General features: G+C 34.3%; 1 protein-coding gene across 1 annotated transcript in view; it reads left to right on the forward strand.

Moving 5' to 3' along the window:
- Positions 1-6,864: 6,864 nt before the first annotated feature.
- LOC118736528 (hemicentin-1-like) overlaps positions 6,865-25,324 on the forward strand; it is a 187,109-nt gene continuing 168,649 nt past the window's right edge. The window contains exon 1 of the mRNA XM_036466595.1: positions 6,865-8,632. Within this exon, the coding sequence (XP_036322488.1) occupies positions 8,554-8,632 (79 nt within the window). The 5' untranslated portion in view covers positions 6,865-8,553. The remainder of the gene's footprint in view (positions 8,633-25,324) is intronic.

Below are 25,324 nucleotides of genomic sequence, written 5' to 3' on the forward strand. Positions count from 1 at the left end.
CAAATGCATAGCCAATTCTGTGTGTGTGTATGTAATGGAAGTTCATGTCGATACTTATGTATTGGCAGGCATATATGACATCCCTGGTGGGAAAGGTACTAGTTGTGAACTACAATGCTGCCAGTTTGCTTTCCAGCCCAACTAGCTCACATTCCATCCTTTTTCAGTGTTAGCGACTGGTATTTTTAACATGGCGATGTCCTACGAGATGTCAATTGTCAGGCCATGCATCAGCATCTACTAGTAGAAATACTAGTAGCATCATACCAGTTGATGAGATCGTGTGCCAAGTCATCCCCGTGAAAAGCATAAACATGCCATTTTGCTCGCAGTGCTCCAACAGACCCAATATCCGACAGAGCAGAGCACTCGCGTGGTATGCCTGAGATCACAGGTTCAAGTCCTGAAACAGGCGAAGCTTTTTTTATTTATTTATTTTTGTTTTATTTTTTTTTTTAGTTAGGCTTTTATTGTAATTCTTAAATTTAATAAACACCTCTTTATTTCTTTTTTATACCCGAGCGCACTTGTGCACAAGGGTATTATAACTTTGTTCACATAACGGTTGTTTGTAACAGGCAAAACGAATCGAGATAGATATAGACAAATGTATACATAAATGATCAGAATGAAAAGAGAAATCGATTAAGCGGTGACTGTCTGTCCGTCCGTCCGTCCGTCCGTCCGTCCGTCCGTCCGTCCGTCCGTCCGTCTGTGCACACGATAACTCGAGTAAAAATTGAGATATCTTTACGAAACTTGGTACGTGAACTTCTTTTGGGCGTGGGACGGATAGTATTGAAAATGGGCGAAATCGGATAATAACCACGCCTACCTCCCATATAACGGTAATTTTAAGAAATACGAAAACTGCGATATTTTAGTAACTACTGAAGACAATTCACTCAAAATTGATTCTTACAATGAGTTTCACACGCAAAACACGAATATTATAAATTTTTGGAAAATGGGCGTAGCCACGCCCACTTATGGTTACTTGTGTATATCTTGGTAACCGCTGCACCAATTTCTTCCAAACTTGGCACAGTTATTGATCCTGGTACAGCATACCAACTGGCCGAAAATTTCTAAAATCGGACAATAACCACGCCCACATCCTATATAACGGTAATTTCGAGAAATACAAAATCTTCGATAAATCAGTAAATATTGAAGCTAATTTATTCAAAACTGATGATTGCAACAATTCTTTACCAAGAAATATGTTTATGACAAAATTTTGGAAAATGGGCGTAGCACCGCCCACTTGTGATCACATATATGTATCTCGCTAACCGTTCTAGCAATTTGTACCAAGCTCGGTATGGTTATTGTGCTTGCCACATAAAAGCAAACCGTTGAAAATTGTTGAAATCGGACTAAAATTGAGGCCGCTTTTCATATAACGGTAAATTTGAGATATGCCTTAAATTTCAATATTTCGAAATTTAAGGACACTAATTTACTTAAAATGTATACACCCCGGCTTATCATGTAGCGGTAGCTTTCGGAAAGGTGGAAAACATATATTTAATACTTGCGCCGGGTATTTAATGTTCGGCTCCGCCCGAACTTAGACTTTCTTACTTGTTTTTATGATAGGCATTTCTTCCCATATGTATGTTCTCCTGCAATGCAATTAGGTTTTTAAAATTTTCTATTTACATTTAAATTGAAATAATTATTTTTACTTATGTACATTAAACCTGAGATCACAGAACCAGAACCAGTAGTTTTCACGTCACGACACAGACGAAATTCATAAGAAAAGGAATCAAGTAGTTGCGTTTTATTTTTGGCTTAGGCAGTTCAAAGGCAGATGTCGCTGAACGCCTAAGCTCTTGGAAATTGTCAAACTGGTAGGCACATACATATGTACTAGTTAATGAGCTAGTATTTTTTCTTACTGGTTTGGCTTTTCACTGCAAGGATTGTACATACATTTGTATGGGCGTGTGAGTGTGTAAATATGTATTCGCATCAATAGGCACTGGCATAGAGCTGAACTTAGCGGATTTGCTAAAAATGTCACAAAAGCAACAAAAATAACAAACGCGTAACTGTAGTTGAATTAAATTGAAATTTTCAAGCATTTGCATTCGAAATATGTATGTATGTGTGCGGTGCGAGTATTTATGTATATGTGCGTGCCTGTGTATATGTGCAGGTCGCGCCATGCTGTATGATTTTGCTGCTACGGCTGCATGTGCCGTCATCGTCGTTCACGTTTTTTGCTGATCTGCAAACATCTGCAAGCCAAGTAGTTATATCCATGCAGCAGGGAGTTATACTTACGCTTGCTTATTCGCCTCTTCTATTCCACCTTGACTTGCGTTTTATTGCCCTGAATGTTTCACATTCGCATAATAACAAGGAGTAAGCGTTATATTGAATTTTAAAGTGGGTTTATGATAGCAATGCCACTCCAATTCCATGAATTTATTGCGTAAATACTTCCGAAGAACTCTGGATTTTCAGCTTAAAATATGTACATACTTATCAATTTATGTATCTATGCCTTCTAAGAATTCCACATCACAATGAAAGTTAGCGAATATCGAACATATCGTTGCCCGTTAATGGCCATGGGTGAAGTAAGAAAAAATAAATTCAAGCCTATTACGACGACGAAGGTAATCCCTTTAGTTCAAATTGCTTATTTGTTGAAAGAAAGTAAATTTATGTAAGTCGTTAAAAAAACTATAGCAACTTAGCATACCTTAGAATTTCTACTTGAAGAAAATATCCGGGGAATTTGGGGAGCATTCTTCGATACGGAGGATGCGTTGAAAAACCTGCTGCCCGAGGCGACTGTAAAAGCCTTGAGCAAGCTTGGGTTTTAAATTCACTTTTTAAGTTTCATATTTATCCCGGATAATCTACGATTAGACCGTAACCAATACTGTCTATCTTATGATAGTCGCAAATGTTAAGGTTTCCTCAATCGGTGGCGGTCCACTTGCGTTCTCTGACTGGGTCAAGTACCTGAGCGCGATTATGGACACTTTGTCTTTAGCGCTGTATAAGTGCCATTGATAAGCTCAGGGTATTCTCTCCAAATGCAATCAAGTGGTTATATAAAACCCTAATAAATCCTCTGGTCGAACTAACTGTAAAAATGCATTACTTATGCAGGTAAATCGTGTGCAGAGGGTTGGTTTTGTTGGTATAGACGAGGTGCCCTGAACTACATATACTATATCATCAGTTAGCGCTTGAGTTTGAGGATATTTATTTATATCGGCAGAAGTCCCAAGTTTAAGCTCCCGTTTTCAGAGTGTGTTTCGAACTATGGGGCGGTCGTTTTATTTACATATTTACATTGACAGCCAAGTGGGAATCATCGCCGCGGAATACTTCCAAGTTTGGTTGGTTGTGGCAGAGTCTAAAGGACTAGCGGTTGACTTAAAAAACAATAGAACATACTTGCTACAGTCTATATTTTGAATGTTAATATAACAGCCAATAAAGCTTTACTGGTATCGAGTTTTAATATAGAATGGTGGAAAAATAGAAATTAGGGTGTTTTTTTACATCGAAATTCGAAATACCAAATTAAATTTCCAAGTTAAGCTAAGGCAAAAATTAAAAATGTACATATTTGCATATATATATAAGTAATTTTTTCCAATTTTTTTTTAAAGCCTGATTTTTTCCCAAAGTATAAAGCTACTAGCGATGAAAATCGGCAAGTTTTGAATGGTGAAGGAAAATGGACATTAACGTTTTTTGTGAAATAGGGCCATGAAATAATGTTACTCATACGCCACATCGTACATGGCCGTACTCGTACATGGCGTACACAAAGGGGAGGTGTACGCCGTCTCCGAACGGCGATTTGATTTCATGTGAAGCTGGTTTTCATGACATAAGTACACTCGGAGATTTTCCATTGCTTGCTAAGGCACGACTGCTAGCAGAAAATTCTTTTATATTTTTTATTTGTTTATGTTTGTCGGAACATGAAGCTCGAACCCAACAATGTGGAAGTAGTGTTCGCTGCTCAACACTCCACCGCAGCGGTCGACACGATATATTGATAGATGTGAAAAATAGTGATATTTCCATATTAGTTGAATGTGATGGTTGAATATAGATGGATATGCCTTTACTGCTACGTTTGGATGGCAGAAAATTGAAGCCAGCCTTACCAATAACACTCATTCTCTTCCAACAGCAGCCTCTTCACGGTCCTCTATCGCCCTCTCTTCAAATGATTTTGTAGTGGTTATAGTTTGTGATGCTTACCTCGACGTTTTTTTTTTAAGTAGTTCTCCGTTCTTTGGCAATGTTTCTCAAATGAATATCTCTAGCAATATTTTCAGCATCCTCATAAATTCTACTACTTTCTAAACGAAACACAAATTTTTAAGGGAGAGTATTGGCAAAAGAGGAAAGTTCGGAGTGGTTGTAAAACTGAAGGACGCTCTATTTTCGTAACAACATTAAAAAATTATAATTATTGACAAAAGGAAAAACAAAATTCATCACTAGCGTGAAACCAATAGATACATAAGTGACTTTCAGACTGAGCTGGTAGATATTCAAAAAAGAAAGAGACTTATTTGATATTTCCAATGAAAATTGTATTTATTTCGAAAGTCTCTTAATACAAAAATAACTATTTTCTTAAGCTATTTGTATAAAATAAGGTGTTAAAGTAATTTATGCGTCGCCAAGTGTATACATAGCTGTTATGTTATACACACAAATAAACATAGATACGAATCTGTATTTGTATTTATGTATAAAACAATACAAACATTGACAAAGAGCTAAGAAATTTTCTTTGATAAAACTAAAAAAACAAATTTGCATACATTCACATAAGCCGTATGCATACTTTTATAAATACTTGAAGTGACTTGAAAGCTTTAAACTATTTGCATACGAATTACCCATTTATGCTCGTAGTTTAAGAACATAACTTGCATAGCTTGCACACCGATTGAAATATTGAAGCAATTTAGTTGGTATTTCATTCAGCATTTTTGTCATTCGGTTTTATTTAGAAATTTGCAAAAATAAATAATTGTGGAATTTTTGTGTTTTTCGATGGTTGGCATATTAATGCGATTGAAATTCTCTTTCATTATATCAGAAGGGTTATGCAAGTGTAGGCCGACCACCAGCAGGAGTTTGTATAGTGTAAAATTATTAGTTTAGAAAAATGCTGTCCCGGAGCACAGATACGAATGAGAATTTTTGCAGTACCGATGGTCAGGAACCCTGAGAAATGGCAAAGCCAATCAAAAAGGGGACGAAATGGTATTATATTTATATTAGAGATGCGAGGAGTAAAATTCAGAACAAAATAGGGGTGAAGTAATGCGGATAATTGGCGAACCTGAAATAGTTTTCTACGCAGAGACTGCAGACACACTCAATTAAAACTATATCGATCTGCCTTTGCTCATAGAGCTTCTGTGCGCAAAAACACTCCATTCACATCTAACACGTAACCCCGAATGACCTAGCAGCTAGAATTTTCCAAATTATGTATCCTCAAACTAATATGGAAGAAGTAAGCGGTCATTTGGCTGTCAATACACGCACCTAAACTCTGCACGTGTTTTTCCACTTGTGGTCCATGGCTTTGAGGATTATAAATATCCTGGCTTGGAGAACCGAAACTCATTCCCGTTTTTCCGTTTTTCTAGGTCCGGTTATTTTACTAAGATATATTCATTTTATGTTTGCAATTGGAAAAAAAAATCAAACTTTACCATAGAAAATGTTGCTCATACGCCGTGTACGAATATATACGAGTACGGCCATGTACTATATCGAGCCCCAACCGCCAAAATAATGTAAGCGACATTATTTTCAAAATTTTCCTTTTGATGCAGAAATGCATCTAGATTCTCTAGGAATATTTCTGCATCCAAAAGAAAATTTTGAAAAAAAATGTCGCTTACGTTATTCCGGCGGTAAGGGCTCGATATGGCGTATGAGTACCATTATTTTCTGCTTCCATTTCATACAAAACATGTTTATTCATGCATAAATTTTTATCGTTAACAGCATGATTTTTAGTCAAAAGAACAGCCTGTCAATTAAAAAAAAATTTTTTAATTTATTGTTTTTTCTTTTCCTTGTTAAAAATTGATTTTTTTCATAGAAAATTTAAATATATTGAAGAAAATAGTCTGGTGTGCGAAAATGGTATAAAGATCTATAATCTACGACCTAAAATTAAGTTTACGCGTGTCGGTGTTTTTTTTTTTTTTGTCATTTGTCTTTAAGAGTGATCCCGAAATCAAGATAGTGTGAATGCCATATAAATTACGATAATGCGAACATGCTTTGAGTAACGATTGCCGAATTTCAGTATAGGGTATTGAAAGCATATTGCATGTTTAATAAAAAATTGTTGCCAAACGGCAAGATATTTCTTAAAACAATTAAACACGTATAATACTTCCCTCCTGCCAAAACATTATTCAATGAAAGTCGAATTTTCAAACCGCAAAAGTTGGTAATTGATGAAATTTATATACATAAAAGGAACCAAAATTTATACAGACTACCAGCTCGTCTCCAATAAATTGTTGTACTACTTATGCATCCTTTATTTTAGAAATATAAGGCCTTTGTAAGTAGTATCACCTTGTCGTTGATACTAAGATGTTGCTGCAACATGTTGCTGAACATTTTCTGCTGCAACTCTCTGGCTCCACACATTTCGAGCTGATTTACTGATTTTGTGACTCCAAAAGCTTTACTCACGCAAGAAAGCGCCTGCGCCTCGCAGTATGCCACCAAAAGAAAACGAAAACCTCTCTTCGTTTGACAATTTTACAGTCACCAAGTAGTCTTTTCAGTAACATGTGAAAGACTGAGGTGATGCACTCGGCCCTTTCGTTTGGCTGAACTTAAGTCCTTATTGTGCACTTCTAATATATTTAGTTGTCCGGTGTAAGTGCTTGCAAAAGGACATTCAAGTGTTTCGAGCGCGGAAAAGTTAGCTGAGTGGCCGTGTTGCGTACACACAAAGGAGAGGAAAAGTTAACTAAAAAGAAGTGAAATCAAGATTTTGATGTTTAAGTGATGTGCCTACGAAGGGAGTTAGTGAGTGAGGCAAGGGTGAAGTCCTGGTAAATAAATCAGGAAGAATAAAAATATGTGGCGTATTTAGTAAAAAAGTTACGTTTTTTAACTTGACAGTTTGAACCGAAATGTTGACAGAATGTTGAAGAGGCAATTAACTAGTGTCTAGCATTTAAACATTTGGTGAAACAAAAGTGGCAAGTTCACAGCCTACTCCTATCAGGATTCTCTGTTTAACTGTGTGATAATTTAATTTCCACTGAAATGTACTAAATCTGCAACGCACCAAATTTTTACTTCGTCGCATTTGTGAGAGTATAATTAAATGAACCACGTGGAAATCTAAAATAATAAAGAGATGTGGTCAGCGCTAAGAAATGCTTAAGGCAGCACATAAATAGGCGTCATTTTTGATTGTGAAAATTGTGTTATGGCGGAGCTAAAACTTAATAAAAAAAAGCAAGTAACTAAATTCGCCTCAGCGCCAGCAAACTGTGAAGTGCATAATTAAAAGAGATCATTCCCAATTGGCACTCAATGCAATGAAAACGCAGACATTTTACGTCAATCCCATAAAACGTGTCCTTGCCCATTGAGTCACGTGCGTGCGTTTGCCGTAGAGTGGCTTCAAGTGTTGTCGAGTGTGCACTTGCCTACTCTGCGTTTAATTATCTTAATTGAATGTGCGCTTTATGCGGTGCCCCCAACTAGCGAGTAATTGTTGCTCGAATAAAAAAAAAAATAAAATAAAAATAAAAAAAACCAGAAGATACATCGAAAAACACCCAACGAGTCGCTCACTTGACCAAGTGCCAGAAAACCTCCAACAAAATAGCCGCACAACGATAACGACACCTACTTTTTTATAACTTGTACGTAAAAATTTCGAAGTGTGTAAACAAGAACTAAGTCCATCCGTGTGTGTTCGTTGGTGTGTGTGTGTGCTGAAGGCCATATTGCTGCAAATAACAATTTGTGCCACACTGAGTGTTAGGCTGTGTTGCGAAAACAGCAAAATCACATTCAAATAAATGAGGAACAAATCGAAGAGCTCACCGACAACGAAAACAAAACCAACAACATAGCTTCATTCTATCCGTTCGAGATCAGTCGCCAAACATCAGCAACCGATTGCTGCCGCGGGTGAGTTGGGACGCGGCCTTCACGCGTCGTCATCACGCGCCGCCAGCCACACACAATTTCCGATAACAGCTGAACTACAATAACAATGTAAAAACGCAAAATTGTCATCAGCAGTTAGCAGTCAGCAGTCAGCAGTCATTGGCATTGATTTTCTTTTTGTGAGTTCATTTTCATTTTGTGAATATTCTTTGGACGTCAATGCCGCGCCAACTCATTGCTGCTGTCGTCCTCGTAGTCATCGCTATTGCCTTGTCATTTTGGTAATTGCGATATCCCTACGCTGTTTGCATAGCAGAAACAGTCAAACACCAAAAACAAAAAAAAAACAAAAAGAAAACAAATATCTGAATTTCGGATGAAATGTTGCTGGAATACGTAATGATGCTGCTTGTGTTCGGATTAACCACAACCGTTGAGCGGAGCCACATAGACGCGCTAGGTATGTGCAAATACTTAACTAAGAGTACTGTGTGTGTGAGTGTATGCTTGGGTGTGTCTGTTTGAATGGGTACAACCATATGTGTGACTTTGTGTATGCATGAGCGGCGAGTTGGAATAGCTGGCGGCTGTCTGCGCCCTTCTTTTCCTTACGGCCACTACCACATGGCCGCTTGCCACGACACCAACAATTTTTTAACCATACATTCATACAGTAACTCAAACGAGCGTGAATATGTTGGTTTTTTTTTAATATTCACAATAGATAAATATTTTTCAAGTGACTTTTTTTTGTTATTTTTTTAAGTATTTATCGATTATTCCTGCTTTAAACGGAACCATTTATATTTTTATGTCAAACTTTCTATAAAATATCAAACTCTTCAATTTGAAATTTTAGAAAACTTTTGAGTATGCTGTTTTATAAAAAAAAAAAACGCGTTGATTTTTAATATTTTTTTTGCTGGCGGTATTTTACTTTTTTTCCAAAAAAAACATGAATTTTCTATGGAATAAAATGCGAAAGACCGTTACCAAAATTAAAAAAATCAATGCTTGACTTATGAATTGTACTTGGTGTATAAAAAAATCGGAGGAAAAAGAAAATATTACAAATCAAAGCGAATTCTTAGCTGCTTCTAACAAGCACTCTTTATACTAAAATTTTATGAGCTGTAAAACTGCGTACCCAGAAGTTTTCTAAACTCATATTAAAAATTTTTTAATTTTAATGAAAAATCATCGAAATTTTCTAAATTTTGTATGAAGTTTGCTCTTTTCATGCGTGAACATTTTTTTATAAGAAAAAAAAATTAACAATATTTTTAAAAAAAAATTAAAAAAAAATTTACTCGGAAAATCCTGTGAACATCAGCATGGAAACACTTGTATGAGTCACTGTATGTATGCATATTTGTTTGGATGTATTAATACATATACAACTGCCCTGCAAGGGAAGCTACTAATAGTGAACTAAATAGAACACTATCAATTTGCTTTCAGCTCAATTTCTTCGACTTTTATCTGGTATTATAGCAACTGGTATTTTTAAGATGGTTACATAAATATGTATGGCCTACAAAATGTCATTCCATGTACGAATTAATGAACTTATTGGTTCCTATAAGTTGATTAACTAGAATGATTACTGACTGCTTAGGCTTTTCATAGCTGAGTACATTATTCGCGCAAAAGTACATTTGTGTACATACAAATGTATTTACTTACATATATATTAAAATACGTTTAGAACTGCTTCTTAATATTCCGCATTTTTCCGGATATCAAATTCAAATTTTTTATACCCGAGCGCACTTGTGCACAAGGGTTGTTTGTAATAGGCAAAACTAATCGAGATAGATATAGACAAATGTATACATAAATGATCAGGATGAAAAGAGAAATCGATTAAGCGGTGACTGTCCGTCCGTCTGAACGTCCGTCTGAACGTCCGTCTGAACGTCCGTCTGAACGTCCGTCTGTACGTCCATCTGTGCACACGATAACTCGAGTAAAAATCGAGAAATCTTAACGAAATATGGTATGAGCACTTCTTTCGGGCGTAGGACGGAGGGTATTGAAAATGGACGAAATCGGACAATAACCATGCCTACCTCCCATATAACGGTAATTTTCAGAAATACGAAAACTGGGATATTTTAGTAACTACTGAAGATTATTTACTCAAAATTGATATTTACAATAAATATCAGACGAAAAATAAGAATACTATAAATTTTTGGAAAATGGGCCTAGCCACGCCCACTTATGGTTACATGTATGTATATAACTTGGTAACCGCTGCACCAATTTCTTCCAAGCACAGTTGTTGGCATTAGTACAATATACCAAATGGCTGAAAATTTTTAAAATCGGACAATAACCACGCCTACCTCCCATATAACCGTAATTTAGAGAAATACGAAATCTTCGATAAGTCAGTAAATATTAAAGCCACTTTATTAAAAATTGATGCTTGAAACAATTCTTTACTAAGAAATAAGTTTATGGTAAAATTTTGGAAAATGGGCGTGGCACCGCCCACTTATGATCACATATATGTATATTGGTAACTGTTCTACCAATTTCTACCAAACTTGGTACTTTTGTTGTGCTTGCCACATAAAAGCAAATCGTTGAAAATTGTTGAAATCGGACTAAAATAACGAACGCTTTTCATATAACAGTAAATTTCAGAAATTCTTGAATCTTAAATTTTTCGAAATTAAAGACGCTAATTTACTCAAAACTGATACACCCCGGCTTACCATTTAGCGGTAGCTTTCGGAAAGATGACCAGCAGACAGACAGACAGACAGACGGAGAGACGGACATGGCTAAATCGACTGAGCTCGACGTTCTGATCATTTAAGTATACATTTTAATGCGTCTATCGCTTCTTATTCTGGTACTTACAAATATTGGACCAAAGTTATAATACCATTTCATGCTCATCAAAGCTATAAGAAAAGCGTAAGTAAGTTAGTTTAACTCAAGATCGTCATAAAAAGTTGCCTTTAAAAATACCGCACGCTATGTCTGTGGAGTTATAAAGTTTCCTGAATAACTTTTGGTTAAGCGCTTACAACCAGTGTAACCCAAACATACATACATACATGCTTCTCCAACCTAGTTATGCCATTTTATTTTTCGTTAGTAAACTGTAAACTTTGGAACAAACTACCAGAGTCGCATGCTTTTGTTGGTATTGTATGAGTATTTAGTAGTCTTCTTTCAATTCGTAGCTACGGAGCTCATAAAATAAATAGCTACATACATATTTATTTGATTTACATACTTATATTTATTGTAAGTGAAATTTGGCTAATCTTAATTTAAGTTGCTTTAACTAATTAGAAGCATACATATGTACTGTTTACTACGGTATGTTACGGGTTTATAACGGTATATGTTTATAAACAAATAGCAGTAATTGCCGGTACCTGTTTAGTCAAGAGCAATCACATTTAATCTCTCCGGTATACAATCTGAAACCAATATGTATGTATATTTACCTTAGCTGTGGCAGCAACAAAACAAACAAATAAGTAACGATTATAAACGCAGTGTGAATGTGTGTGCCGCGATTTAAATCGCCGAAATTCTGAATGCAAACATATATGCCGGCATTTAAAGTACAAAACCGCGACAACTGGCCAAAAGTTGGATTGCGAGCAAATTTCACTCTTGCCTCAACCTTTAGTCTAGCACACTCTTGAATACTTTAAGATACCGCTCAATTGTTGAAAGAAAGTCATATTAAGAAAAAACACAAATAAATGTATTCATGCGTGTCAAAATCCCTGTCAGAATCTATATTTTTCGTGTGAATTAAACCTTAAAAAGCGAATTTGTTGCTTTGAATTTTTTTTCTGTTTTACTCTACTAAGCAACATTGCAAGAAACGAATCACTGTTGGACCCAATTAAGAGCAAAAATAAAGTATTGAATATGCTCTGGAGTTAATTTACCATTGTGTCTTTGATATTTTAAGTTATTTCAATATTTTTATTTTTTTTGTTAGCATTACTAACTAAAAACTTAAAAGCCATTTTTTACGATTTTCAGCAAACGAAAATGCTGCATTTATTAAAATCTTTAATAATATTAAACGTCGTGATATATGCCTTCCTCAACACTGGTTATTAGTTGTTTTCGTACGAATCGAAAAAATTTGAAATTTTTGCGTAGAGATTTCACTAATGGCCCTAGTTTTTATGTATGTCGACTGGTGTCTATTTGCTTGGTCCAGTAGCCATGGCTACCAGTATTGTAATTTTCATTATGTATGGCGATTAATCTCAGTATAAAAAAGACATCATCCGAAGTTTACTTTTGTGACATTTCGAAGTAATTGGCAAATTTGCTCCAATGTGTTTGACAATTTATGTAAACAAATAACAAAATCGTCATAAGCGGGAAACAGAAACAGAAAATTTGCTACCAGGCTCAGTAGCCGACCATGAGACGTGACGAGAATTTTAGTAAATCAGTTCCCATACATAATACGCCCCATATATTTGAGACTATAAGTAAGTGACTATTTTTTTTTTACCTGAGACGATTTGGGTATTCAGAAAGGGAAAGTCGCAAAAAGTTCACCAAATTGGTGTGGTGAAAACAAACAGAGACAGTTAGCTGATAGCATGCTGCAAGTGGAGAAAAATAAGCAGGTATGTCATTTCAATTCTTGAACAGGGAATTATTTTCTTGCTTTTCTAATTTATTAATTTTTATTTAATTCTAGATTTGATAGTTTTGAAAATATTTTTTTTTTAGTTTTTAAAATACTGAGGTATTTCGGTTTACTACCTAATAAAAGTGTTGTTATACAAATATTTTTCGCGTTTTTTTCCATAAATCTATTTTTGGGTCCTTGGGTGTTTTTTTGGGACAAGAGACTTGGAACAGCTTATTGAATACCAAAATGTCTCAAAAGCATGCAAACCCTTATTATTCCCAGATTTAATCGTGAAACTGGTATGAATATGCGAATATACCTATTTCTATAAATATCCTGCGTTTTAGTCATTTTATAAATAAATAAAAATTTAGACATATAAGTTGTATTATTTAAGATAACTAGGATAATTTCTTATGGACTATTTATGTTTCTAATTTCATCGTAAAATCATATGAAACAGCTTTAGAACCGCCTGAGAGGTCGTGACGCGTATCACTTTTTTTTTTTCTTGAAAATAGGTAGTTCTAAACATCTTGTAAATGGTTACACAAGTCGTAAATCATAAAAAACTTTTATAGATTTTGATAAGGTTTCTTTGAAAGTTACTTTAGGAAAAACCAGTTTACCAAATGATTAGTAGGGTGTAGTGAAAAATGAAAGAGCTTTATGGAAATAAGTTTTTTGATGGCAACAAACGCTTTTAGATATACTTTTTTTTTATAAAGAAAAGTGCTTTTAAGTTTTCTAATTGTTTTATGAAAGAAATTTCGTTTTTCCACATATTTAATTCCGCGAACATTTGAGTTTTTGTCACGCGTCACACATTTCTTATAGGGCAAATAGATCGCCGTGGCGATTGATAAGCTTGCTTGGCGAAAAAAAAAACGAAGTTCAATTAATGCACAACAAAGCGTTGATAAATCGTGCGCTCGCTTGCTCATGAAAAATGCGTGGCGCCCTGGTAAAAACCTAAATATTGACGGAACTAAATTCGGTATTCAACCGAATTCTTAAAAGATTAAACAAAAAAAAAAATAAATAAAGAAGACTTTAACCGCTTTATAAATTAAAAGTTTTTATGAAAATTTCACTTTATAAAGCTCTTAGAACCTATTTTATTTAATATGAATAAAGCCGAATATGTTTAGTTAATATGTAGTTGCAAAAAATTAAAAAAAGGTGTTTTCAAGCGTTCCAGAACAATGAAAGAAGACTTTTGGTTATAGCAAATATATATGAATGTATGAAAACATCAAAAAAAAAAAAATATTTTGTTCGCAGTAAAACTCTTATTTTCATAAGGCATACCCTGAAAATTTCCGGTCCTTTGCTAAACTAATTTTTCCTTAATAAACGAATTTTCACAAAATCTTAACCATATTTTTTAAATGCTAATAAAAACGAAATATATATTGTTTATTTAAAACGAATTGTGCAGCCTTTTACAAGATATTTGCGGCTACCTATTCCCAGAAAAAAGTATTTCACGCGTCACGAATTTTTAGCTAACAATTAAACAATTTAAAATATAACTCAGGCGGTAGTAGCTGTCAGTTAAAGTACAATTAAATGTGTTGCATTTATCCGAAATACTAGGAATAATACTCGTAACTCGGGATTCGCATAGAATTTGGTATGCGAAGTAATCCCAAAATTCATTGGCCACTATGTAAAGCCTAAATAAATAGGAAACAGTATGTATTTCTCATCACAGAGGCTAACGAAAGGTGCATAACAGAGTACACAACCCCAGGATTAAGCACATTTCAAACATTTCTTTAATATGTACAACTTGGGTTTGCAAATTATGTAAAGTATCCGCAATTTATGTAGGTAAACATTTTGACTTGGTCTTTAAATTTTAAATAGTTGCGACCTGCCCGCGAATTTAATGATTACTCTCGATTTTGGTCAGGCATTTGCTGTTTATAGCATAAAGGCATTAAAAAAGTAAAACGCCCTCATTTGTTTGACAAAACAAAACGAAAACTTGGTTCTCTTTCTGCTGTAAAGCAATGCGAAAAAAAAATTTTGTTTCATCGTGTTGGTAATAAAAATGCATAGTAATCGTCTTTCAAGACAAACAAAGTTTTGTACCCGTTCCTTTCTTCATGCGGTTAAAAAATAAAAGTCTTTGAAAAACAAATACAATGTATGCTTTGAAATTATAACACAAACGTAGGGATCTACAATTTAACACCACATCCGAACGGTAAATGGTTTTAATGGGAATCTTTTTCAAGGCAGAAATACACTCGGAGGTTTGTCATTGCCTTTCGAGGAGCGACCGCTGTTAGAAACAACTTTTGCATTCAATTTTATACGTACGTATATATGTATAAAAATGACATTAATGTTACCAATAACGACTTTTTTGGAAATATTTTAGCAGTTACCCTATAAACTATTTAGGGAATTACATATTAAATAATCGAAAACAGTTTGTTATTAGTTTTAGGGTCTAAGAAGATAAAAAAAATATATATATAGTATAGTAGAATTGTGCATCTTTAGTCAGCTTTCACATGACCAGAATGAGTAACATTGATGACAGCACAACTAGCAACATATTAGTATGAGTTTCAACCGTCCAGCTCCGCATTCCTTTTGTAATAGTTCAGAGACAGTTCGGAAATTTGTAGGGCAGAACTAGCGTTTTTGCAGACTGTCTCTAAATTTTGCTGCAGGGTAATTACTCATTCAGCAGAGTAAGTTTGGAGATTTGGGGCACAGTTAATGACATATTTGAATATTAATAATACGCTCTGCAGTGGTAATCTAAGAAAATCTAATGATTAATTAAAATTACAGAAAGATAACGATTTATGGTGATTTACATACAAATCATATATAACATCAGTTACTGAATGCGGTAAACCATTAAGGTGACATAAATAGCATATATGCTGTACGTATGTACATATGTATACAGATTCTGTGTACTTGATAAATTAAAAATCAAAAGCTCTTTTCTTGATAAATTATCGAGATTGACAGCCCGATTCTGTGCACTTGATAAATTGAAAATCTTTATAATTTGTAAATTTTTTATTATTTATCAAGAATTGGTATTCTAGCACAGAAATCAAAATCTATTTCTTGATAAATTATCAAGATTGAAAATGCTATTGACAAATTAAAAATTTCATGTGAAATGTATAAATTTTGTATATTAATAAAATTTTTTCTAACAATTAAATACTCCATGTGCCGGCATTTGAACCTACGACACACGGAATTATAGTCGACTTCTCTACCTACTCGGCTACGGCAATCAAAAGCTTTTTCGCGTTTAATTTCATATTTGTCATATGTGACAATGAAATCAGTTCCACTAATGTGGAAGTCGTAGAGCTTTTTGTTTTATAAATATTGACACAGAATGCAATGGAAGCTATTACTTGATAAAAATCTTGATAGAATTTCTTTACAAATACCGTCCAACTCTGTGTTTTCTTGATAAATTATTCGTAAATTTTTTTGTACTTTAAATGACGATATGCAAATTTGTACTTAATACAATAGTAACTAAAATGAAAAAGTCACAAAAAAGGTGAGGGAATAATTGTATATCTGCAAAAAATATGCGGGCCATAACGAAATCATTGTTTATTTCCAACAGAGCCATTGCGGTTTTACATCGAATGGTGTTATTGCATCCCACCTGCTTGTACCCAATTCACGTTCAATTTTAGAAGTCTGAGGAGTTGGTACAATGTTACTTACTTCGACATACGTACTTGCTCCCGCCGGTAAAGTAGTACACATACATAAGAAATGAGAATTAAGGTAAAATTTGATTTTTTTCCAACCTTTTTTGGTGAATTTGCTATTTTAAAAAATCAGCATACACAAGCATTTGGCTTTTAAGTGTATATTAAAAATATAAGGAAAGAGGGAGCGGGGTTACCTTACCCCAAACAACTCCTTCACTACGCCACTGTGCATACATACATACATAGTATACGTTAATATGAAAAACGAAATTCGAATGCATAATTAAATATCTTAAGAAAAATTCCCTGCGTGCGAAGAAATCTGTATGTAGTAGTAGGAGGTGACACGTGCTGATACTACATGCGTACATACATATGTATGTACGTAATAAATTTCAATTTTATCACCTACCCTCTCCCTACTAGAGACTTAAAATTGCTGCGAAATTACATGCAAAGCATTTCCAAAAATTCCAAGAAAATACTATAAAAATAAATATGAATATTGGCACTTAAATATTTGGTGGCCGAGCTTCTCCTCAAATTTATGGTGCGCGTCTGAATGTTGCGCAAAAGTGGTGCGAACCACGGTTTCCGGATGGCAGGGTGTTTTTATGAGAAATTTTTCACCGCAGAAATGCGCTCGAAAGTCTGTCGTTATCTGGGACCAGGAATCGAACACTGGAACTGCCGAGTTGTAGCACGCACTTCGAACTAATCAACCACGCCTGTAGTAGGCCACACATTACACCGCATTAAATCAGTGCCGCCAAGATACAAACGCAATTCTTCATAGCCTCGTATAAAATCTGCGTTTGCTAATTCAACGCTTTCAGATTCGCTGCGCGTTGCTGCTCAAGCCAATCTTTTGGTTATGATTTTGACAAAGCTGCTGGCGCCAACACCCGCTTGCTAACTCGAAAAGCACTGCGCATTTATACTTTTGTAATGTGTGTTTGCTTAAGTGCGTCTATGTACTTAGCTGCGAATACATCTTCATTTGTTTACTGACGGAAGTGCGGGCATGTGTAAATATTTTATTTGTAAAATTTCAGCGGTTTATTTATGCGACAGCTGAGCCAACGCCGTGTCTTATAGGAGTGAAAAATTTGCGGTTTGTGGTCTACCAACATCCAAAATTTACGTAGGCGATTTTTTGTGTGTGCCTGGGTTTAAGTGGAAGTCTGGGAAGTCTTAGTGTGGGTGCGCTTAGAGTTGATGATACTATTTGCTGTAGTATCCTTCCACCGCTACAGTGGCTTATCTACTTCGCTTCCTTCTTTAAAGCTGAAAAGTGGGTGTTACACACATATGCCCTTCCACTTCCATTTCATTTGGCACAACATAATATGCCCCTGCCCTGTGCCAGTGTTGTCTAATTTTGCATATACTTTTCTCCGCATTTTCTTTATGTTGTTTGTTCATTTCTCCACATGTTGCACTCCGGCTGGCGTTGGTCAGCAGATTTCGATTGCTCGTTTCTAAGAATTGTTCTTTATATGTATCTATGGATGCATACATTTTTTAAATTTAATTAGATAAGTTGTGAATACATAGTTAGTAGGGCTGTGCGATTAATTGATTACTCAAAATTTTAATTAATCATAAAGTAAATAACTCAATTATTCGATTAGTTGGAAATTATGATTACTCAAAAGTTCAGTTACTCGAGTAATCAAGATTTTTGATTAACCAAAAATAAAAATATTTGAGTAATTTGCTTTATGATTAATCAACATTTCAAGTAAAATGAGTAATCAACATTTCAACTCTTTACATGTGTATAAAGTAGTTAAAGTTCCTTGATATTTTGAAAACAACGTTTCTGTTTTCAAAAATTAAAACGAACAATTTTTTCATATACAGAATGTAAAAAAGCAAATAGGCATTTTCCAAAGTAAACTCTTTTAACGAGCAAATTTATTTTTTTGAGTAATCATATTTCAAGTAACTCGATTAATCATTGTTTTGAGTAATCAAAATCTTGATTACTCAAGTAATTGATTAACCGAATAATTGATTAACCAACTTGCTCGAGTAATCGAATAATCGCACAGCCCTAATAGTTAGTGAAATCATAGGTTTTCAGTTTGGCATATTTTTGTTCTTTTCTTTGTTGTCATATATAAATGAAGCAACATCTGTATCGCGAAAAGAAAACGTTATAAAACTTCGTTGGTATTTATTTTTATTTGATTTCTTTTAATTTGATTTTTTCACTCATATGTACATATTTACATACACAATTAGGTTGAAAAAGGTAGAAAAAGAAATGCAAGTGTTCACAATTAGGCCACAACTAATAGTCCTGAAAGCAGGCAAGCGAGTCAGTAGTTTAGTTAAACTACTCAAATTCGATACAAGCTGCTTTGCAATAAATCCACAGTTATGAAATTTCTCAAAAACTTTGGTGCAGTTTTTTTTTTTTGTATTTATTGAGGGTCGCTGCATATTTCCCCACAGAATTGTTTATCCATTGTTCTTCTAAAACTTCTACTCACCCAGAATTCTCGGCTGACATGCACATTCTTTTGTCTTCCATGCACCAAATCCGTTAAAAAGTGAAATTGGAAAAGTTTATGCGTATGATGCGGCTGTGATGCGAAAACTATATCTATACTATTTTAAATTACTTGACACGATATTTTTTGCAAGTATTGACGTGTCAGAAATTGGTTTTGAACAAAAGTTTTATTAGATGCGCTGCTTTTGCTCCCTTTAAACTGCAAGCTCAATTTTTATATTGCTTAAGTGTTCACATGTAAGATTTTCCTAATTCGAAAGCTTGTCTGGAGGGTCATGTCCACCTAAGCATTAAAATGTATTGAATTATAGCAATCTAAAATTTGGATTTGTGTTTCTTCTATTTATGTACGTAATTATTTGTGTATACTTAAGTGCATTCAAGTGCGTTACTCATATTTAATAAATTAATTTTCATTTATCATAATAAAGCCTAAATATGTAAGCATGTATGTGCACATAAATATGATTTATATCTTAAACCATATCTCATCTTTGCATTTGTGTCAGAGTAACAGTTATTTATTGCTGTTCCTTAATTATAAATATATAAATATAAAATGGAGTTGTTTTTGTATACATAATTTGTGTTATGTTTAGGTTTTCCAGCTAATTCTAAGAAATGTGTTTTTGATTATTTCGCTTAAATGGTTATCCAGCACAGTTCTAGGTCACAATAAGCTGCATTTTAGGCATTCGCGCACCCAATCTTCCCACCCAAATCTTTACTGTAATAGGAAACAATAAGAGAATTATACACAAACTTGATAAACAATCGAGGAAAATAGACATAAAGCCATAATAATTTCTCGGAATTAATTAACTTACTTTCGATGCTGCTTTGGGGAGTAGAAATAATAGGTGCGGGTGCGCCGCACACGTCCCCCTTAGGCCAAGGCCACGCAATGAGCGGGTGAGCGATGAGCGGCATTTATTCTTGAACGGCGCCGTCCACCCATTAAGAAATGCCGCTTACAGGTCGCTCATTGCGTGGCCACTTCGATAGTGTATCATATGCTGCTCACCGCTTTGCCGTTCATTGCGTGGCCTTAGCCTTATACTTGAAATATAATACCGGCGAATTAAAAAAACTTCGCCGAATTGGGCGATGCTGTCGTTCACCGTTCGCCCAGCTATTTCGCCAACTTAAACACCATTAGAGCGGTAGCGAAAAAAGCTGATATCATTTGGTCGCCTTTATAATTGGGGTGAGCATATTTCGGAAAACCTAAACCTTATTTAGAAATTATGAAATGATAACAAATATAAATGTAAAACAAAGAGAAATTATAAATTATTTTATTTCAAGCCGGATTTAACGAATCCACAACTAACTATATTTTCCAAACAACAAAAATAATTCGGTTTACTTTGAAATCAAAAACAAAGACCGGCCACCTGGGGCACGTACAGCTGTCATCGCCCAGCAGGTCGATAGAAATAAATCTATCGCCATGAAGCGCCGCCGAGCGAATTTCGCATTTCGCTTTGGCTGTGTTCAATTTCATATGCTTGCGGGCAAGGCACATTAAACAGGTAGTATCAGTAAAGCAAAAACAACATTTGCGTGTATTTTGTTGTTGCTTCTGGTATCGAAAGTGTCAAAAAATGTTCTGAATTTTTTCTTCTAAATCAAAGCGTGCCATGTGAAATACAAAAAATTATAAAAAATAAAAAATTGAAATTGGAAAAAATAAAAATTGATGCAAGTAAATTTGTTTGCTTCTCGAAGCATTGATCCATCCTTTGCAAGGCCCAGTAATCAGCGGTCGTGCTGCCGAGTTGGGCGAACGTTCCAAAAGCTGCTATTCAATCGCTTGTTTTGTATGGAAAAAGGTTTCACAAGCAAATGGATTTTAACAACTTATAATTTTCGTGAGAAAAAATTAAAAATATTTGACATTTTCGAGACCAAATAATTTGAAAATAAATCAAATCAGCTGCTCTACTGATACTACCTGTTCAATGTACCTTGCTCGCGGGTATTAAAATTTTGACAGTGCGTATGGTGCTGTGGTGAGATCTCCGTTCGCCGGCATTGTATTTCAGCTATTAGGCGAAAAAATCGAAAAATTGGTATTTTTGTAAAGATAATTTCTACACTAAAAACAATTAGTCAAATTTAATATTACACATTTAATCAAAGCATAGCAATGCGTAGGCTCTTCATGTAAAAAAAAATCAAGAATAAATGTTTCAAATCAAATGGCGGTTTGGCTTGTTTTTATTTTCATATATAGTAGAGAACAATAGGAAAATTTAAAAAAAAGTGTGCCTACAACCTTTAATGGAATATGTAAAAAATATGCGTAAAAATATGTTTTTTTTTATTCTTTTATATGTATTTTAAATTACGGTATTTTAGCTTACGAATGGGAACCCTCTATACATTTTGGCGAACGTTCGAAAATTACCTCGACATCCAATATGCATATCGAACTGAGAGTTTTTTACTAAGTAGTATTTTTATTTTGGAAGTTTTGCTTATATATTTGTGTATATGTTTATGTATGGTGGCAACCTGGTTAAAAATATTTCTAAGCTAAAACCAGCTTAAACCTCTTTCTTCTGTTACCGTTGTTGTGATACATATTTAATTTACCTAATTCCCTTAATCCATGTTGAACTTCACATTCTAAATAGGTGGCAACCCTTCTGCATATAGGTATGTAAGAAATTAGGCCTTTTCAAAAGCATTTTGATTGATGCTCATATTGTAATCATTAATTCAACCTATTAAATAATTGCATTCAGTTTTGACAATGCTTTAACAAAAAAGAAAAATCTTATGGCACATCTACAGGCCAACTTTTAATTTAATCAAGTTCTCTAGAAAAAATTGTTTATTTAAATCTTCACATACATAGTTCTGCTTTTGCCCAAATTTTATTTGGATAATGTGCTGTTGAAATGTTTTTCATGATACGTAGATAAACAAAGGTTTGCTTTGAAGAACAAATGAATGCAAAGCAAAAATTTCCTCCCGTTAATAATAACTTATACTCAGGCTTACCAAAAGTCAATTGTGTGCTACATATGCACATTTATCCATTATTACATTAATATGCAGTTCACAAAGGGTTAATAATAATCTGATCAATAAAAGTGATCAGACATAAACCTGGCATAAGCTAACCAAAAATAAAAGCAAAAAACATTGGAAGTGAATGATTGCGAACAAAGGGAAAGAGATTTTACTCTTATGGCACAAACAATTTTCATGGTTTATTTGTTGCATATGCCTACAAGCACACATTTCTTTGTCTATACAGTTGCGTGCGATTATATAGAACCATATTTTTTGGACATAAGGGTACTCGAACATTATGATGCTCGTAAATATATTTATATTACATAAATAAAATAATGCAAAAAACCAATTTGAAAAAACTTGTATTTAACATGAGCACTGCTTGGTGGTTTGTAGCAGCGCTTCTTAGGAGCCCAATTCTTGCTCCATGTTTGCTCTGAGCTCTATTATAGTCGGGCTAGAGTTCCTTCGCTAGTTTGCAGGTCTGTATATATCCGATAACCTCTACCTTGCCAGTCCAAGAAACGAAACGAAAACGAATTTCTCTTTGAATGACTCCGAGGGAGCATCCTGGTGCAAAAGCCTCTCATTCCTTCAATAAGACTCCCACCTTCGCCAATTCGTCCGCTACCTCGTTGCCTTCAATGTTCCACTGCAGCAATAATAATTACTGGATGTGGCAAAGGAGGAGATGTGTTTCTCTAAGTAGTCCTACTTATTCCAACAGACCTTTTAATTTAAAAGTCTTTAGATTCTCTGAGACTTTGCTTTGACGTATGATTATATGTCGAATTCTTTTCAAGTATTGTTCATAAGGACGGCTTAAATTAAACAAGAAAAGTAGTTTATGTCTTCTTTAATTTATGGTAAACTGAGAAGTTTTCTACCTGTTTTATATTTTCATTTGTTTACCCCGAACAATGTCAGATAGTCTGCATCATAAAATATATTTCTGAATAAATTCTGTCGACAGATGGCGCTGGAGTCGAGATATATAGAGAATGTGTCTTTATCTTATGACTTGGATTAACGGGTACAAAGAAGCGCAAAATTTTTTAAGCGCCACAGGTGTCCTAGACACATCAACGAGTCATCGCTATATCAAGAAGAAGTGTGACGAACTTAAAAGAACATGGTAGGTACTTAATGACCCTGTTTGAATGGGAAAACTTTTTCTTCCTGTGGATCAGCCGGATTTTAAAAGAAGATTGCGCTCTCTTGGCAAACCTTGCAATACATTTAGATATCTCACATGGGGAAATAAGAAATACCACATGTTATCCCAGTGTTATTATTCCTGACCTGTAAGTAAGGAAAGATATGCTCTTCGGTCCTTTCAACCTAAGCTAATAATTTTTACATTACAAACCGTTTTTGTATTTCAACGTAAACGTTACGATTTCTTCGTAAATCCGAATAATTGCACAAGCGAATATTAACCGAATATCCATACTATCCGGATTTTATTCGTGTCAACGGATAATCCGCATGGATATCCGGATATTTAAATATGCGGATAGTCCCAGCCCTAATACATACATATTTATAAAAATATTCAGAATGACGAGTTGAATTGTTGCCTTTGGTATAATTTAGGTTAGTATTCAATTTTGGCGAAAGCTGTCAATAACCACGCCCACCGCCCATGTAGTGATTAACAGTATTTTTGTACTATTATTACGAATTTTGCTGTTCAAATTTACATGTTAAATATATCAACAAATATTTGTGGGTACTAGTCGTTGCCTATGGGTTAATGACAAAAAAATTTTATACTACATGCACAATATTTCATGTGTTAATTTTCAAATAAGCATATTGTCAATGGTTGGTTTACTGTATACTGTGCGGGGTTTCCCAATAAAAATCACTTTGAAACAAATGTCTTCAACTTTGGAACTTGTTTTCTCGTCTATGAACTATCGAACTGAAAACTCTACAAAAAGGCCCCAAAGCATTTTTTGATAAAACCCACTGGTTTAACGGTTATTCAAACTTAAAAATAAATTGATGTCAATATTACAGTGTTTTCTCCTATTTTAGTTAAAATAATTAAAATTGTTATTAAATATTGAAACATTTTTCCAATAATGCTGCAAATTGTTACTCACTGTTATTAAAATAATTTTTAGTCTAGAGCTGATAAACCAAACTTTCGAACATAACTAGCTGAATACAATAGAAACTATTTTAATTAATTTTTTCCCGAAATGAGGGTTTTAGTGAAATTAATTTTGCAAGACCTATAGCCAATTTCGCGAACACAATTTAAGTGAAAAATTATATCAAATTTTTGAATTTTATATAGAAATCGACAGAAAATTTAAACTCATTTTCCATTTAAATTGCTTGTGAAACCGGCTGTTATTAAACTTTACAAATTAAATTTTTAAATTTAAATTCGTTTTTGGATAGTTAAAAATAACTCTGATTATTTTACCTGGAATAGAAGAAAGAAACTATAGTAATGACATTAATTTTATTTTAAGTTCGGATAACCGTTAAACTAGTAAGTTTATCAAAAAATGTAGGGCGTCTAATTTCGTACTTAAATATTTATCGCACTTTTCAGTGTCATAATTAAAAGACGAGAAACCCAATTCCAAAGTTAAAAACAAATTTAATATTAAGGATTGAACTTTTAACAGGCACCCTTTTACATCCCTCCGTAGGTATTAAAAAAAAAATTACTAGATTTTTTTTTGAATCAGTCTAATGAACATACCCGCACATGTTGTACATGCCCTGTGTATGAAATGTTGTTTGCAGGGGATATTTTACTTAACACCGATAATAAATAATCATTTCGTTATTGATGAATATGTATGGGAAACTGGTAAAATAGATACCCTGTAGAGAAAAAGACATTAGTAAAGCAGTTTTTGTGATTATTTACTCCGTTTTATGTTTACAAAATGAGATTTTCCTCGCAGGGTGCATATTTACTTATTTACGAGAAACTGTGTGAACTGTTTACAAACATTATTATCTTCTTGTGTACAAAAGTAAACCATACAATCAACGAACGAACGATTGTGATAAATTGCTGGCAAAGCGAAAAGGAAGTATGCACCAGAATGAAGAAACTCACTTGCGTTTGGTATTGGAATACATATTGAAATGTGTGCCCATGAGACTATCTATATATTTATGAAGCTTTTGAAAAACAAATGGAAGCCAAGTCCATAAATTTATATATGCAACACAATGGAAGAACGAACAGGAATGCCGATAATTTTA

The sequence above is a fragment of the Rhagoletis pomonella genome, unplaced genomic scaffold (assembly GCF_013731165.1).
Source record: "Rhagoletis pomonella isolate Grant_MI unplaced genomic scaffold, Rhpom_1.0 Rhpom_scaffold_00001, whole genome shotgun sequence".
Classification (NCBI taxonomy): Eukaryota; Metazoa; Arthropoda; class Insecta; order Diptera; family Tephritidae; genus Rhagoletis; species Rhagoletis pomonella.